We start from the raw sequence: 18,102 nt of genomic DNA, 5'->3' as shown, positions 1-18,102 counted from the left end.
AAACAAACACAAATATTACATTCAATTCAATACATACAATTTAATGCAACTTTATGAATCCCTGAGAGATAATGATGACTATGATGACTCATGTCTCATGTAGAGAGATTGATCTCTTACAGTAAGATAGGTGGTATGTTGTAACACTTTCTGCTTATTGTTGGTATTTTGTCTATGGTCAAAACATTTTATCTCAGATGTTCTGGTCATAATCTTCAATACATCGAGGCATGGCTGTGATCATAACATACCTCCCTGAGGAAGACCCTAGAGTTGGCTTGCAGGCCCTTCTGGCCGGCTTCCTCAGTTTTTTCTTTGACTCCTGCTTCCCCTCATTGGCTGTGGGGTAGGGGGTCTTCACCCGCTGCCTGCAGGTGGCCTTGGCACTGCCGTCCCTCTTAGGGAGGTCCTTCTCTTGCAGCCTCAACATCCTGGACTGGGACTGGGCCTCTTGTTTCTCCATCACGTCTCTGGAGGAGAGTCCTGACCCACTCTGAGAGGCTGCAGCATCCCTGGCCTCATTCAGCTCTATGACGCGCTGTAGAGTCGGGAGGAGGACCTCGATGGCCGTGCTGGCGATCATTTTCACTATCCCACGGCACGTGATGTCAATCTTTGCCTTGTTCACCTGTGTTCATTCAAAAGAGAGTGAAGAATTTGTTTGTGAGGCTTTGATGTGAGGTGTTCAGCTTCATGAAGACAATCATTTCCATTCACTTTTTAACATTCAACACAACAAATGAATGGTATGACTAGTAAGTGTAAAGTCAAATAATAACACATCAAATGTTGACAGGTCGACTCACAGGGTCTTTCATGCTGTCACGGATCACCCTCCACTGCCTGATAGAGAAACGAGTGAACAGTTTCAGTTGTTTGGTCTTGGTGCAGACTTGTTGTACTGTATATGGCAGGGTGTGTTATTGAAACATACTTATCAGTGAGACCCTTCAGAAAGTCGATCAGGATGGGCAAGCAGTCCTGATCAATGTTGATGTTTGAGAGGGCGCCAAACCCCCCCAGACCTTCCTCCTCCAGAAGCTGGATCACTGCTGCTCTGTCCTCATATTTATCAGGAGACTTAGTTCCTGGTGGAGAGAACACCACAGAGGGAGCAGAAATATTGCCACAAATGACCCAACTACTTATATTTTCATTCTGTACACACAAGTACAATGTTCACGTCTTTATCATTGGCTGTGACTGGATGTTAATGTTATCAAATAAATGGTTTTCAAACAAGTCTTCAAATTTTCATTTTGGACTCTATAGGGAGAAGTAATGTAACAACAGAAAATCCTCTGACCTGCATCGTTGGTGCTCTTCTCAGCCGAGGCCCTCTTACCACTAGTCTTCCTCTTGACCTGCAAGACAGAGTTCACATTATGGTTAACTTGTTATGTGAAGTCAAAGTTTCTCATTAGACTGGATCACATAGAAACGGATTAAAATGATTGCCAGAAGGGGGCAGCAAACGCTTAATAAGGCCTACAGGTGGGCGTATGCTCAATTTCTAGGTCAAATACTGTAAAAATAGTTTTATCTAGCGATTGGTTTAATTTCTAGTTAGTTTATTTTCTATTTGTTGTACTAGTCTACTTGATAAAAATTACCCCTACCTTTTTTTCGACCGACATTGTCTTTCCAGTTATATTTAGGCTCCAGTATTAATCACAGATACGTTTACTCTTCGTCTAAGCACGATAATAACTGCATGCAACCAAAACCGGGACAGACAAAACATCTGACCTTGACGTCATAATGGCGTGTCAGGTGCGTCATAGTAGTGGACAAAGGACGACCAGGGAACCGCATGTGTGCTATGATATGGTATGATAGTTAAATTGATTCATCAATTAACATTATTGATCATTAAACAAAATGAAAGTGAATTCGTTTGAACAATGTCTAGTCCGTTTTCATAATCTTCTTCTTAGCCCTATAATCATGGACATTATTATAGATGTTATGATGGATGACACTGCCCCATTGATACCAAATTATTTCACGAAATGTATAGGAGATTAAAAAAGCACATTCGCATTAATTGCTGACTTTTATTACGGTTATTATTGGGACAAATTCTTGTAACGGTCAATTATTAATCTTATCAAGATTGTGTCACAAAGAGTTAGGGTCTCCTGTTATTACCCTGTTCCTTGTATAGCATTTACGTTATATCAGCAATAGAATGGAGAAAACTAATAGGCATTGAGAAGTGCAGTAAATAATATATGTATTTCAGCAAACAAACACAACAGAGTCCATATCCAATCACGTAGCCCCGCCCTAAACGTCCAACCAGTCACTGTTTTTTTCCCTACTCAAGTCCAAATCCCGCCCTAATCAACTCAGACCCAATAGAAAACGGATCCGTCCGTGACGCACCTCCAAACAAAATAATCACCGCGAATTCATAATCGAAACAAGAAAAGGAACCTTCACCGGCCTTAAAAAAAGAAACACATATCGGCTGTCAGTGCAAAAGCAACACCCGATCTCTGCCCTCGTAACTCCAACATCTCTCTGCCAATGTTCGCACATACATGGCCAACGTTTCACCACGGAGCTATCTACCGGTTCACCGCTACACGTTATACTGTTTGTCGACTTCTAGATCAAATCGCAGACCCAGGTCACCCAAACCTTCGACTCCCCAGGGGCGGAAATCACATTGACCCTTTCCCGCTAGGCAAACCCTCTTTTTATGATCTTCCGTTTCCCCATCAGCCTGACATTGAAAGTCACATACAATTGATCCCCCAAAACTATATCAAATACAAAAACATAAATGAAAACATCATACATTCAACAGACCAGACATACCCTTCATATTAATTGGGAAATTTACTTAACCTACTTATATAGGCCTTCTCTGAAGGGGCTCCTTTTCCCCCATAATAATAATAATAATAATAATAATAATAATAATAGTGTGCCCTGTACAGGCTATATTCTACCTTTGACTGATACATGTCACAGGCTTATTATATGGCAGTCATGAAGCTCAAAATTAGCCTGACAGTCGATGAGTCAAAGCATGGCGTGTCGAAAAAGCGCAAAGATTAACCTAATATAATAATTATATATACAGTAGGCATACTGCTCTTGACAATTCTACTGCAGTAGGCCTATATAACATTTAGCTGACATTTAGCCGATATAACCTTCCATACTGCTCTTGACGGTGATTTCAAATATGTATCAAGTCCCTTACCTTTTCTTCATCCATATTCCGTCTGGTTTGGTCGTCCTTGTTTCCAGCGGTGAGATCAGATCTCTCCAAGTTGTGTCCAAGTTGTGATTGAAGACGCACCGTGGCTTTTATAGTGGCCTACTGTATGACGTCATGGTACATTACGCATGACATCACATTGTGAGGTGTGTGATATTTTGAATGGGCGTTTTGAAACACTTTATTTATCTACCACTAGGGGGCACAATAATACTTGCTATAAAACTGTCCAACAACTCAACGGCCAGTGTTTGCGCAGAGATATTTCTGCACCTTATGGTAAACAGGAACTACGCGACAAAGCACATTACTTTATCAGGAAATTATGGTGCGTTCGGCAGCTGTAGGAAATTCGGAGATGTACAAGTTCCCATGTGGGAAATGACCACTAGAACGACCCTCCTCCAAGTCAGAGTTCCAAGTGGGAAACTCGGACTAGTATGATCATACAACAGTTTACGAGTTTTGACCTTCCACTGTCACCTTTCACCTTCTTGTCAGAAAACAGACGCTGATTTAGACAGTAATGGTAAAACATAATTAAAATAATTCATTAGTTCATTATGGATGTTCATTATGGACTGCTCATGGGTTGAAGAATTGTTCCCACTTCAAAAGCACTCGATTGCATTAATGTCATCAATGTGAGTTATATTACTCGGATCAACCCGTAGAAAACACAAAACAATTATCGGAAGTGTGCGGTTCCAAGATAAGGAATCAACCTATGACGTACCACGGCAAAGTTAGTTTCGTTTTCGATTATTTGCGGCTTGCACCTGCTATGTGTAGGCTATTGTTATTACATAATAGCATAGCTCCAATTGCTGTATTTGATATTGGATGTGTGGGAGAATGGAAGGGTCACTTGGTATCCATTTCCGTCGGCAATCTGTCTAAAAATAAATTTTTAGTCAATCAGAGACACAGCAGTCAGCAGCCTCCACAAGAGGGCAGTAGACAAGGCCTTGCAGAGTGAGAATGGACACCTGGACCTTCTCCCTGTAGGCCAGGGGTGCCCAACCTTTTTTGACCCAAGATCTACTTTTCAAGTCGCCAACCTCCCGAGATCTACCAGTCCAGTGTCAACATCGCAAACCCACACACATCGTTTCCAGCCTGCAGTAACTAGCCTCTTTTTCTTGTTGTCACACAACCACTAGACATCACAAACCCTCCCTCTCTCAAACACACACACACAGACAAATTCCTCTCACACAGTTGCCAGTTTGCATAGTGTGCTGTAGCACAAACCCGCTCTCTCTCTCTCACACACACACACACACACGCCAATCTGCATGATGAGCAATAGCCATAACTGACCTTAATATGAACCAAACAGAAAAATAAACCAGATACAAAACAGGTAGATCTCTGTGTTACGACTCCAGATGAAAACTCGTCTACGTCTAGGGGCGGTAGAGGAGTCGCAACAAAAAGGTAGTACATCAGACTTATTGTAGGAATTAAACAACCACAAACCACAATTCAACTATGTACAGTTATTTGTTTCCTCAGGGAAAACACAACACAAGACACACGCCAAGGAGAAAAGGGAACTATGAGCGGTGCCAAAGCAAAGAAATCATAAACAAAAGTGATGTCCTAAACTAGTGCAATAGTAAGCTATACTATCAGGGCTATGCTAAAGTGCTATGCTACACTAGACAAGAACATACATGGGGCGGCACCCACTCCTAACCTGGTGAATTGTAACAGAGGTGAGCCTACGTGTTGGAAATGTAAACCCATGGGTCTCTTACCTATTCACCTTACCCCTATGGCGTACAATTAACAGACAGACAAATTATGAGAAAAACAATAAGTAAACAATGACGTAAATATAACAAAAGAAAACTAGATGTAAACAAGTACGTCGGAGGTTTCGATCAACCAGGCAACAGTGAGTCGACAGCAAACACAAGACTATGGTGAAAATGGGTTGACTCCCGAGGGGAAGTCCAGCGGAGCTTTTAAAGGACACGGACAGCCCTCTGATTGGTCAGGAACAGTGATGACTGATGGGGACGAATGGCCAATTGCTGACGGACACCTGAATGTAGAGTGACAGGGTAAGGGAAAAACAGAAGGAAACACAAAACACAACAAGGATACACGCACATGTAGGAGTGGGAACGTAACACTCTGAGTTTGAAAAAAGGAAATCACTTCCTACCTTAGTGGGAGACCTGGCACTGGGAGGAGGAGGCTAGCTTCTCGTAGTCAGGAGTGTAGGAGCTGGTTGCAAGGCGTAGGCAGGCTGCAAGGTGGTCATCACCTTTACCGTGACATTGTAGTTCTGCTTGCATGTGAGGGAAGTTGCGCAGGTTACCACACTGCAGCCTGCTTGACATCAGCTGTAGCTTGCTTTTAAACGTGTTCACTGAACTCATCATGTTGACTACATCTCTATCCTTACCCTGCAGCTCTAAATTCAATTCATTGAGCTCGCCAGTGAGATCAGTGAGGAAAGATAAATCTAAAAGCCACTGGTGGTCCTCTAGCTTTGTATGGTAATCCACATGTTTTGAAAGCTTCAGGAAGTCCTTGATTTCAGGCAACAGCTCCGTAAATCTGGCCAAAAATTTACCTCTGCTTAACCACCTAACATCCGTGTGAAGCAGCAGGTCTGTGTGCTCAGCATCATTCTCCTCCAAGTGAGCACGGAAAAGCCTTCTCTGCAGACTCCTGGCCCGAACTGAACACACAATCTTCATTGCAATATCCATCACTTCTTTCATATTTGAAATCTTTCCACACAACGCTTGCTGGTGAATTATACAATGATAATTCAGGATATCTGGGAAAGATTCACTTTCTTTGCAATGAACCCATTGGTGCGGCCCATCATAGCAGGCGCCCCATCAGTTGTGATGGAGATCAGCTTGAAGAGCGGCAGTTTTGTCTCGCTAACAAATCCCATGAAAGCATTAAACATATCCTCACCTCTGGTGTGTCCTTTTAATGGTAAAATGGTGAGTAGCTCTTCCTTGGCGCTCATGTCTTCAAAAACCATCCTGATGAAAACACACAATTGTGCCACATCCACCATATCAGTCGACTCGTCAAATTGGAGGGAAAAGCACTCACGCGTCAATATCCTTCCTCAGTTGCTCCTCCACATCCACAGCCATTCCCTCACATCGCCTTGTAGTCGTATTGCGGGAGAGTTGCAGTTCTTTAATGGCCTTCACGATCTCGGTTTTATTTTTAAAGTCGTCAAAAAGGCTATCCGCTGCCTCGAGAAAGGCTTCTTTCACAATATCGCCGTCTTTGAATGGCTTCTTGTGTTTAGCAAGGACGTGACTGACGCGATAGGAAGCAATAGTTGCGGCCTTACCCTGGGTCTTCGGTTTGGTGAAGATTGACTGCCGTGCTGCTAGCTCTGCTTTCAAATCCCGCACTTTTGTGGCGCGTAAAGGCGTTTTTGCAGGGAAATCCCTCTCGTAGCTCCCGTGTACCGTTTTAAAATGCCGCTCCAGATTCCCTTTCTTTGCCAACGAGACCGTTGCATTGCAGATCAAACAAACAGGCTTTGAATGAGAATAAACACAAAAATAATCTTCCTCCCATTCAGGGTGAAAATGGTAGGTCTTGGCTCGTTTTACCTCAGACATGTTAAAGTTTTACCTCAGACACGTAACCGCTCTGATCGCTAGCTGCTAGCTACTGTTGACAGCTGTCAACTTACTATCATGCATGTCACGCGCTACAGTAGGTTAAACGTGACCTACTTTTTTCTTTCTTTTTTTAATAATTTTTTTTGTGGACGTGTTTAAGAGACTGATAGGGTGCGCAGGCAAGGACTCATGATAGGCTGTAGTGTACATTTAATACAAAATATAACACACACACACACACACACAAAACAAAACATATCCAACGACGCATAACTACAACAAAACAAAACAGATTACAGTTACACATAAAAAAAAACGTTTTTTTTTTTTCATTTTTTCCTAGTCACCTGTCATACAGTGTATACCAAACACTTCACAGCCTAGCTTGAAAAGGGGAAACAATTGCATTGGTTTGATGCAGACAACTGAGTGCTCCCGTGTTTTTTTTTTTTTTTATTATACATTTTTTATTACATCTAAAGCATTTGACACAATCATTGCACTTCTGTGGTCTTTCCTCTGTGTCATATGAGAGGTTAAGTGTCCTTTGTTTCTAAAGCATTTTGAACATACAGGACACTTGTACGGTTTCTCCCCTGTGTGAGTCCCCGCATGACTGATTAGATCACCTTCTCTTACAAAGCGTTTGTCACATTCCTTACACGCATATGGTTTCTCCCCTGTGTGGATTCTACTATGATTGATTAAGATTTCTTTCGTTCCAAAGCATTTTAAGCATTCAGAACACTTGTATGGTTTCTCCCCTGTGTGGGTTGTCACATGATTGGACCAGCTTTGAGCACTTGTATAACACTTTGAGCACACAGGACACGGGTACGTTACCTCCCCTGTGTGAACCCTCATATGTTTGGTCAGGTTTGACTTTGAAGTGGTGCATTTGCTACATTTATTACACTGAAAAGTTCTCCTTGTTGAATGAGTCTTCATATGCACTATCAAATCAAAACTCTTGGTGAAATATTGGTTGCAAATGTGGCACGACAGTGTTGCTCCAAAGTGAGCTTGTGACTCTGATAGTGGTCCTCCACTCTCCACTTCATTGTCATCTTCACTGTTTTTACTTTGAGCTGCAGAAAAGTCAGGCTCTGGCTCCTCCTGCCCCAAACTGGGGCTCCTGGTGGGCTCTGGGTCCTCTGGCTTCAGACTGGGGCTCCTGGTGGGCTCTGGGTCCTCTGGCTTTAGACTGGGGCTCCTGGTGGGCTCTGGGTCCTCCTGACCCAGACTGAGGCTCCACTCCTGGTCACAGTGCTGCCACTCAGAGGGAATCTCCTCTTCAGAGACAAGAGAGGGCTGATGAAGGTCTGGGGGGAAGGAGAAAGAATTAAATAAATCGTAAATTAATCCACTGAAGATGTGCCAAAATCTAGTCTAAACACACAATCTTTCAAAATCTAATTGGTATGACAACAGACAGCAGTAACAGTAGAATGCAAACTACAAACCTATTCTATGTAGTTTTATCTCTGGAATATGAACATTTAGTTCCCTTCTTTGACTGCTTCTCTTCTTCTTTGGATGGGATACTTCTCCCTGGTACTCTGCTACAGTTTGGGTTTGGTGAAGATGTGAGGGCTGAGGTGGGTCCTGATCACAGTTACTTATCACACAGAGAGGAGTGAAGATCCAGTCGTTGGTATCAGACTCCAGCCCTTGAAGCTGCTCTTCCTCTTGACTGGTCCTGAACTCCTGTTCCTCTTTAACCTGGGTGGGCTCTGGCATCTCCTGGTTTAGACTGGGGCTCCTGGTGGGCTCTAGGTCCTCCTTCCCCAGACAGGAGCTCTTGGTGGGCTCTGGGTCCTCCTGCCCCAGACTGGGGCTCCTGGTGGGCTCTAGGTCCTCCTTCCCCAGACAGGAGCTCTTGGTGGGCTCTGGGTCCTCCTGCCCCAGAATGGGGCTCCACTCCTGCTCACAGTGCTGCTCCTCAGGGGAAATGACCTCTTCAGAGGGAGAGGGCTGATGAGGGTCTGGGAAAAAGTGTGGGGATACAATATTTGAGTAAATTAATATACTGATGTAGGATGTGCAGTAACCTATTCTTAGCACTTATACACACTAGTTGACAAATGTCAACATATTTCCCATATGTGCCTGAAAACAAAGGGTTAGGGTTAAACGGTTGGTTGTCCCCTTTGACGGGCATCAAGCTTGCCAAATTGCTCCTATAAAGTAATAATAGCAAGTAAAGGGAGTTAGTCAGCCAACTTTGACCAAGTGTGTGTATTTATTTTTTGCAAGGCACATTTGGCTAGATGCCCATCATAGGGGGCAACAATACGACGAACCATCAGAGTTTGTGAAAGAAGGATTTTAGCGGGTAATTTTCGATCCATATAGTCTCCAACTCAGAGGACTGAGGATACGGCTATCCTGGTGAAAAGGGAAACCCCACTCGGGGTGCGTTTTGATATTGCGCAATAATCAGAATTATGAGTGCATGTGTATTTAATGGATTTTCTATCTCCGACAGTGCTACTGCATAGTTCAGCTCCCACACACAGACATACCACCACGGAGTGAGTGTCAGTACTGTGCGTAAGCTATTAGTGTTTGTGTTTATTTTGTATTATTCACAGCTCATTCTAAGGAAAACAGGCATTTGTGCTTTATAAATAGTATTGTTACAATGTTGTTGTTTTTGCATAGGCTACAGGTGAGAAGGCAGTTCATATCTTGGAACATTTAAAGATGTGAGAGCAGAATGAAGAGAATGAGCCCATGAAATAAACACGCTGAACAGATACTTCATCGTTGGCAGTTGGGAGTACTTGAAAATGAATAAAAAAGAGTGACCAAAAATGTAAATACATGAAGTTCACATGATCAAATGATAGTTCTGGGAAATGCAGAGTTGTTTCACTTAAATGAATAGTGTGATACTAAATAAGAACACAATGAGATAAACTCAATCAAGGGCAAAGAGATGGACTTCTTTGCATAACCTCCACCCTCTGTATCACATCACCATCATGTCACTGTTTCACCTCATTATCTACAATGTTTACTAGCTATGCTAGGTCTCATACACAGCCCCTACCTCCCTCCACCAGCCTGGACTAAATGCACTTTAAAAATAGTCCATATTTATGTAGCCCGTATTTAGTTTTTAGTATTTAATGCTATAATTGCACCTTACCTTTTTGCACCTCACCTAACTGCAAAGACATTTACAACTGCACCTCGCCTGTATAAAATACTGCTAATGTTGTATGTTGTATGTGTATGTTATGTGTGATACCCCTATGTCTGTATGCTACTTGGAACCTGAATTTCCCCCTGGGATAAATAAAGTTTCTATCTATCTATCTAAACTAGCGGCGCTATCAGAAGTGATACACTGACTGTAGAGGGAGAGGAGAGGACTTGACTGGAGTCGGTCAACGAATAGAGACAGAGCGTTCGTATCAAGCTAGCTTTATGTAATGTAGAGAATCACTACAGTATTTATCCAATTAAACCTTAGGCAGTCATAAGATCTGTTCAACTCGATCATTAAAATTAAATCACTTAAATCCCCCCCAAAACATCTTCCAAGCAGGATCGAACCCTGCACCTCACGCGTGAAAGAGCAGGGACATCTCTCTATCAGAGGTAAGTCTTTGAAGTTGAAGCGGTGGGCAATCGGGCGGTCTGAACATTTACTCGGGTGATTTATTTTAATGATCGAGCTGAACAGATGGCTGTCTAATGTTTAATTGGATAAATACTGTAGTGTAGTGACCTACAAGGGAGTTAGAGAGAGAGACATTCACCAGGGCACCTGTGCCTTTAAGAGAGAGGGTTATATGTTTGGTTTCCGCGGGCACGGTTTTCCCGCTCGTTGTTGTTTGTAGCAGTCTTTCTATGTGGAGAGTAAACGGACTCGACTTGCCTTCGTCTCCTCGTCTCATTGTTTACCGCACCTCCACAGTAGTGACTCTCAACATTACATAACGCTAGCTCGATACAAACGCATATTCGCTAAATTGCACCCGAAAAAAACAACAACATTAAATACACATGCACTCATAATTCTGATTATTGGGCAATATTGATGTGACCATATTAACTGGTGACCCTGATTCGACACGATTGCGTACAGCTGGATGTGTGACATCGTTCATGTTGAAATTCCGAATAACGAAATGCACCCGAACTGTAAAATAATTTGTGTGTACGACTCATATTTCACACTTCCAAAGAGAAGTACCATTGTTAAAGATAACGTGCATGGTCTGCCAGAAACTCCATCGCTCCTCCTCCATGAAAGTGGGTGTGCACACACTCTAAATCACTGAGACGCCCCATATTAACTTGTGACCTGTGTAGCAGGCTGTAATCGTCGCTATCACTTATTAAAAAGGGCGACTGACTGCAAGTTACATATGTGGACATTAACATCTGCATCCTACACCACCGATGTGATAGTCATGTAAACAAACTGTCCAAATCAATTCAGTCGGACACCGGAAACAGATGCCACCACGTGTCAGTTATTGTTCTTAACATTATCTTCATATTGAAACGAAGTAGCAGCAGGGTGTAACCTATGTAGTTCTTGAATAACAAATAAAAACTACCAACCTATTCTTTGTAACTTTATCTCAGGTTGAAAAACGAGATTTAGCATCGTCCGTAGACGGTCGTTCTCCTCCTTGGAACGTGAGATTTCTCTCTGGTACTCTGTTAGCGTTTTTTCCATTGCCCCGAATATCTCAAAAGCCGCAACTGTTAATCGCTCGCAGAGAAACTCTTTAAACGGCTGTATCTGGGCCATTTCGAGATAAAGCAAGTCTAAAAACTATCACCGTGGTAACAAATAACAAAATGTGGACTCTCCTTTCCTCTTCTGGGCTGTGTTCCGTGAACGACAGAAGTTGAATTCCCCCCAACGACCTCGGGTAAACGGAAATGAGAATTTCGTCAAAATAAGAGCCCCCACGTTAAACTTATTGAAGCATTTAAAAATATTAAATATGCATAAAGGAACTACAAATTATATGTAACTATATCTGGAAATAAACATTTAATCCTCTCTATGTATTATTTGTGTTTTTAAAGGTTTGTAATTCATTTAATATCCTAATTATCCTAAATAACGACAGACAGACAGGTAACTGCTACCTCCTAGCCAAGACAGACAGGTAGCTGCTACCTTACAGGACAGGTAGACAGACAGGTAACTGCTACCTCCAAGTCTAGACAGACAAACAGGTAGACAGACAGGTAGTTGCTACCTTGTAGCCCAGGTAGACAGACAGGTAGCTGCTACCTCCTAACCCAGGTAGACAGACAGGTAGCTGCTACCTCCTAGTCCAGGTGGTTGGATATCCTTGCATTTGTGCCATGTGACGTCCATGGTAGCAACATAGATGACCAGTGGGTGTTCTTAATGAGCTGCATATTGAAATGTTCTTAATGAGCTGCATGTCTAAATGCTCTTAATGAGCTGCATGTCGTTTTAATAAGAGTAATGCTATGTCTTTATAATGTGTGGATCGGTTCAGATGGATTATGATTAGTGGTGAACTGATTATGAGCTGGTGATTGCCAGACGTATCACAACTGGATCAAAGAGAACTGTCTTTAGCAGTTAGTTATCAGTTAGCATAACAAGTAGCATAACAAGTTCAAAAGACATGAAAAATACACAATCAAAAGGAATGGAATGCAATGATATTTAATTGAGGGAATGAAGACGGTTACTGGGTCTTCTTGGATGAGCGTTGTTTGCATGGATAGCAGCACAGGCTGTTTACAGCGTTGAGCATCCTCTTGAGGAGGGATCGCTTCTTCTTAGAAGCTCCACTCTCCTCATGGGGAGTCGTCAAAGCTGTGGGCACTGTGGTGGGTTCTAGAGAGAAGAAAGAGAGTTCATGTGAGCTTCACTAGGACTATAGCTACAGAATAGAATACTTTATTAGTTTGGTTATTATGTTCTTGGTCTATGTGTTCTATACGTGACTCACCAATGCTGTGCCCATCATCATGGGCAACCTTGGTGTCCTCCTGTCCTGGGGCTGGAGGCTGGACATCAATCTGGCTGCTCTTCTTGAGGCACTACATTAGTTGTTACAGAAGAAGAATCAATGGCAGGAAATGTCTATAAATGTATTGAACTCCTTCATTCACAACACACCACATCACTGCTGATGAATATATATTCATGATAAACTTGGAAGACTTTGCATTACATTAATGTAATGTAGAATTATGTGGAATGTGGCATTTTTATAAACCTGCTTTATGTTTCTCTTTTACCTTGCTCTTCAACTTTGAAAGGAATCCAAATTTCCCTTTCTTTGCCACAGGCTCAGCCTGGGGAAGAGTCACACCACTCTGAGGCTGTGTGAGTGAGGCTGTGGAGGCTGGTCTGGTGTCGGATCCCATTGACAGGGTGTCCATCACCTGGGGAAGAAGCAAGCGCTTCACCGACTCCTCCGCAAAGGAATAGACCAGATCAGAGCACAGCATGGCATGCTTCTCTGTCTGTGTCATTCTGCACAGCACACTGTCCGACACACTCTTCCCACCAGCCACTGGTAGGCTGCTGTGCAGTGATATTAGCCCCTGGAGTTTGTCCACAAGGGCGTTGGTCAGGGTGCGGATCCTCCCCTGGGACAGCAGCTCCTCCAGTCTGCTGAGGTCGGTGTTGGGAGAGGTGACCTCTTGGAGAACAGCCGGGTCCATGTGGTCCATCATGATGTTCACCAGGTCAGCCATCATCTGTTTGGGGTCACTGACTGAATTCTGTGAAACAGTCTCATCGGAGCTGTCGTCGATGGTTGTGCTTCTGGGGAAACTACTTTCCATTGGAATCATAATGGGAGATCGAGTTCGAGGGAGAGTCAAAGGCACATTATCAAACTTGGAGCCTTGGGTGGAGGTAGTGGACCGAGAGGAGGCGGCGCTGAGTGGCGTTGTAGCTACCAGCTCATCACTGGAAGCTCCATCCCTAAACTTCCAAACAACATCTGTTCCAGTGAGACTATCCTCACTACACACCATCTCTACTTCCTCTCGCAGAGAACATATAGCACTGTGCCATCGCCTTAGCTCCACCGAGGTCTCCATTTCGTCTGACCTCGCCTCCATGTCAACCTGAATGGCGACCAAGACCTGGCTAATGCTGTCTTTAACCCTAGCCATGGATACACTTTGGCTTTGATCAGCAACTTGCTTCTTCCTCTGAGTAAAGAATTCCCTCAGCTTCCTCTGCAGATCTCCATATATGCTCAGTGCTGTAGACCACAGTCTCACCTCCGACACCTCATCAGCACTAAGCCCACTAGCCAGTGACACCTCAGAGGCCTCGGAACCTCCCACACTTCCCCTGAGGAGCACAGAGTATGTCGGCACCAATTTGGGTCTGGGTGAGGACTCTATGTCCTGGAAGAGGCTCTCAACGCCTTTCACAAATGTGCCAACAAGGTCTGAAGCTGAAGAGTCAGCACTGGCAGGTGACATAGAGGAGGTGGAGGGCAGCAGTTCGTGGAAATCATACTCGCTAAGCCAACTGGTAGTTGACCCAGAGCGGTGGGAAGAACTGAACGCGCTGGGAGAGCATCTCACTGATCCCATGAGAACGTCTCTCACGTTCTCAGTGGCCTGCCTCTGAAAGTTCTCATTGGACAGTCCACTGACGACTGCCCTGGAAAACATACTCTCTGCTGATGATAATGAGGAGGAGACAGAGTACTCCTTCAACCATGCCAATGTGTCAAGCTCACTGGCAGAGAGGGACTCATCCGATGCCGTCGTTCCAGCTGAGGGTGTCCGCTCATCCTCTGTCTTATAAAAGACCAGAATCTCACCCAGAACCTCTTTGGTGCTGTGGTCTAGTTGGAGCTGGCTCACCCCAGGGCCTCGGAGAGACACTGGTGAGACACTCGTTGACAGTAGAGGCTGACTCTGGCAAGACTCCTGCGACACTTGTACCAGAGGAGGTCCACGGATAGATCCAGCATGTCCCATGGGAGATTTGCGGCATATGCCATTAAAAGACAACAGCCGTGTGTAAAACTCTTCCAGCCTTCTCTGAAGCCTCTGAACTAGATTCAGGGCCACAGGCAGTGATTCCTTCTTCGAGATACCAGGCCCAGCTGAATGAGTAATAGACCTCAAGTCTGCCACAAACTCGTAAATAATAACCGAGGCCTCCGTATTGAAATCCATATCTGTGCTGCTGGGTGGACTGCAGGGGACAGACATACACATGGCAGATTTCAGCAGCCACCTCCTAACAGCCTCGATGGCCTGACATCTAATATCCTCATTAGACAGACTGAAGCTGGAACTTGGGCTGACCTGGGGAAGGACATCCTCTAAATCCTCAAGATACATGTCATCACAGAGGGAGGGGGATTTTGAAGTTGGATAATCCTCCAGTCGAGAAATGACGCCTTCCACAAACATACCAGCCGCTAGGGACTCAATGGAGGACTGGCTCCTGACAGAGAATGAGGACTCTACCCTTGCAACCTCAGTTCTGAATGTGGTTGCAAGTTCACCAAAGACTTCTTTGGTGACGGCGTCATAGTAGCTGGCCTGAGAGCTGTCACTCCGAGCACTGTGAATGGAGGCAAGTTCCTCATCGCTGATGTCTTGTAGTTCTAGAGTTGGTTCCACTCCATTAGATAAAGCTGAGGCCCTCCCACTTGTGGCCGACTCTCGCGTAAATAACTCAACCAATTTCCTCTGCATATTGACAAAAATCTCCCGGGTAGCAGAGAAGATTTTATTTTTATCATTAGGCGCATCCAATGACGCAACAGACGCATCCAAATCAATGGTTTGAATGACACCTTGAACATCAGACACAAAGGTATCGATGAGGTGAGACGCCTCCGAGTCAAAATCACTGGGAGTGGGGGAGTTGGTCATCGTGGCGGCCATGTTGGCCTGGCTAGTGACATCACTAGAGGAGCCAGAGGGTGAACAACAGGGGATATTCCGACACAGAATCGCACCCACGGCCTTGGTAGCTCTGGAGTGAAACTCCTCACTAGTTATAACGCCGAGGTTTTGTCCCACAACGCCAGCGGAGGACACACGTCTGTGCTTCACTCTAACAGATGAGCCCTCCTGAACAGAATGACAGGAGCTGATCGTCTTGATTTTTTCTGCCAACTGTCTGAGCATCACAGCCGCTCGCTGCATGCCCCCCATGTCATCTGTGTTACATGACTCCACCGTCTCCACGATGGCAGTCATGATGTCGGCCGTCATCGGCCCCAGATCAGCCTGAGAGGTCATGACCTTGACCTTTGGCACGACTGGTCCGGTGACCCCTAACTCCTGGAGCTTGGTGGACACTACGCGCATCATCCTCCGAGCTGCGTACATGGAGGTGTCCCTATCGCAGGCTATCGGGGTGGACTTACCTGAGCTTGATAGTGAAATTATCAGGGAGACGTCAGAGTTCACCTGCTTCAGGACGTCTCTCACCAGAGCTCTGGACCAATCTGATGAGCTCGAGGAGCTGAAACACAGCGATTGGAGGATGGTGTCCTCGGTGATCCCAAAGAGGACTCGGAGTGGGTCATCCTGGGGGGGCGCTCCTCCGTTGGCAGTCTGCAGCGAGGTCTGGGAACTTCAAAACAAAAACAAATATTACATTCAATTCAATTTAATGCAACTTTATGAATCCCTGAGAGATAATGATGACTATGATGACTCATGTCTCATGTAGAGAGATTGATCTCTTACAGTAAGATAGGTGGTATGTTGTAACACTTTCTGCTTATTGTTGGTATTTTGTCTATGGTCAAAACATTTTATCTCAGATCTTCTGGTCATAATCTTCAATACATCGAGGCATGGCTGTGATCATAACATACCCCCCTGAGGAAGACCCAAGAGTTGGCTTGCAGGCCCTTCTGGCCGGCTTCCTCAGTGTCTTCTTTGACTCCTGCTTCCACTCGGTGGCTGTGGGGAAGGGGGTCTTCACCCGCTGCCTGCAGGTGGCCTTGGCACTGCCGTCCCTCTTAGGGAGGTCCTTCCCCTGCAGCCTCACCATCCTGGACTGGGACTGGGCCTCTCGTTCCTCCATCACGTCTCTGGAGGAGAGTCCTGACCCACTCTGAGAGGCCGCAGCATCCCTGGCCTCATTCAGCTCTATGACGCGCTGTAGAGTCGGGAGGAGGACCTCGATGGCCGTGCTGGCGATCATTTTCACTATCCCACGGCACGTGATGTCAATCTTCGCCTTGTTCACCTGTGTTCATTCAAAAGAGAGTGAAGAATTTGTTTGTGAGGCTTTGATGTGAGGTGTTCAGCTTCATGAAGACAATCATTTCGATTCACTTTTTAACATTCAACACAACAAATGAATGGTATGACTAGTAAGTGTAAAGTCAAATAATAACACATCAAATGTTGACAGGTCGACTCACAGGGTCTCTCATGCTGTCACGGATCACCCTCCACTGCCTGATAGAGAAACGAGTGAACAGTTTCAGTTGTTTGGTCTTGGCGCAGACTTGTTGTACTGTGTATGGCAGGGTGTGTTATTGAAACATACTTATCAGTGAGACCCTTCAGAAAGTCGATCAGGATGGGCAAGCAGTCCTGATCAATGTTGATGTTTGAGAGGGCGCCAAACCCCCCCAGACCTTCCTCCTCCAGCAGCTGGATCACTGCTGCTCTGTCCTCATATTTATCAGGAGACTTAGTTCCTGGTGGAGAGAACACCACAGAGGGAGCAGAAATATAAGGTTTTATTGCCACAAATGACCCAACTACTTATATTTTCATTCTGTACACACAAGTAGAATGTTCACGTCCTTATCATTGGCTGTGACTGGATGTTAATGTAATGAAATAAATGGTTTTCAAACAAGTCTTCAAATTTTCGATCTGGACTCTATAGGGAGAAGTAATGTAACAACAGAAAATCCTCTGACCTGCATCGTTGGTGCTCTTCCCAGCCGAGGCCCTCTTACCACTAGTCTTCCTCTTGACCTGCAAGACAACAGAGTTTAGATCTCACATTATGGTCAACCTTTTATGTGAAGTCAAAGTTGCTCATTAGACTGGATCACATGGAAACTGATTTAAATGATAATCAGCCAGAAGGCAGCAGCAAAGGGCTTGCTTGTTAAATGTTAGGATCAGCCCTACAGGTGGGCATGTAGCCCTTTGACAGGACACACATTCTAGTTACACATAATCTAGTTACATCACACGATCTGACCCAACCCCAAGGGTTAAGTGTTATAAGGATGCAGGAAGGGGTCCGTAATCTTACCT

General features: G+C 44.6%; 1 protein-coding gene across 1 annotated transcript; it reads right to left on the bottom strand.

The window, feature by feature from the left end:
- Window positions 1-7,124: 7,124 nt before the first annotated feature.
- Window positions 7,125-11,674, bottom strand: LOC310805232 (uncharacterized protein). The gene is made up of 3 exons (XM_083670819.1): window positions 11,437-11,674; window positions 8,319-8,840; window positions 7,125-8,177 (listed from the first exon to the last, which is right to left on the bottom strand). The coding sequence occupies exons 1-3, from the start codon at window positions 11,627-11,629 to the stop codon at window positions 7,312-7,314; spliced, it is 1,581 nt and encodes a 526-aa protein (XP_083526945.1). The 5' UTR covers window positions 11,630-11,674; the 3' UTR covers window positions 7,125-7,311.
- Between the last annotated feature and the right edge of the window lie 6,428 nt (window positions 11,675-18,102).

This window comes from Argentina silus (assembly GCF_951799395.1).
Source record: "Argentina silus genome assembly, chromosome: 5".
Taxonomy (NCBI): Eukaryota; Metazoa; Chordata; class Actinopteri; order Argentiniformes; family Argentinidae; genus Argentina; species Argentina silus.
This window is presented reverse-complemented; position numbering and strand designations above follow the sequence as displayed.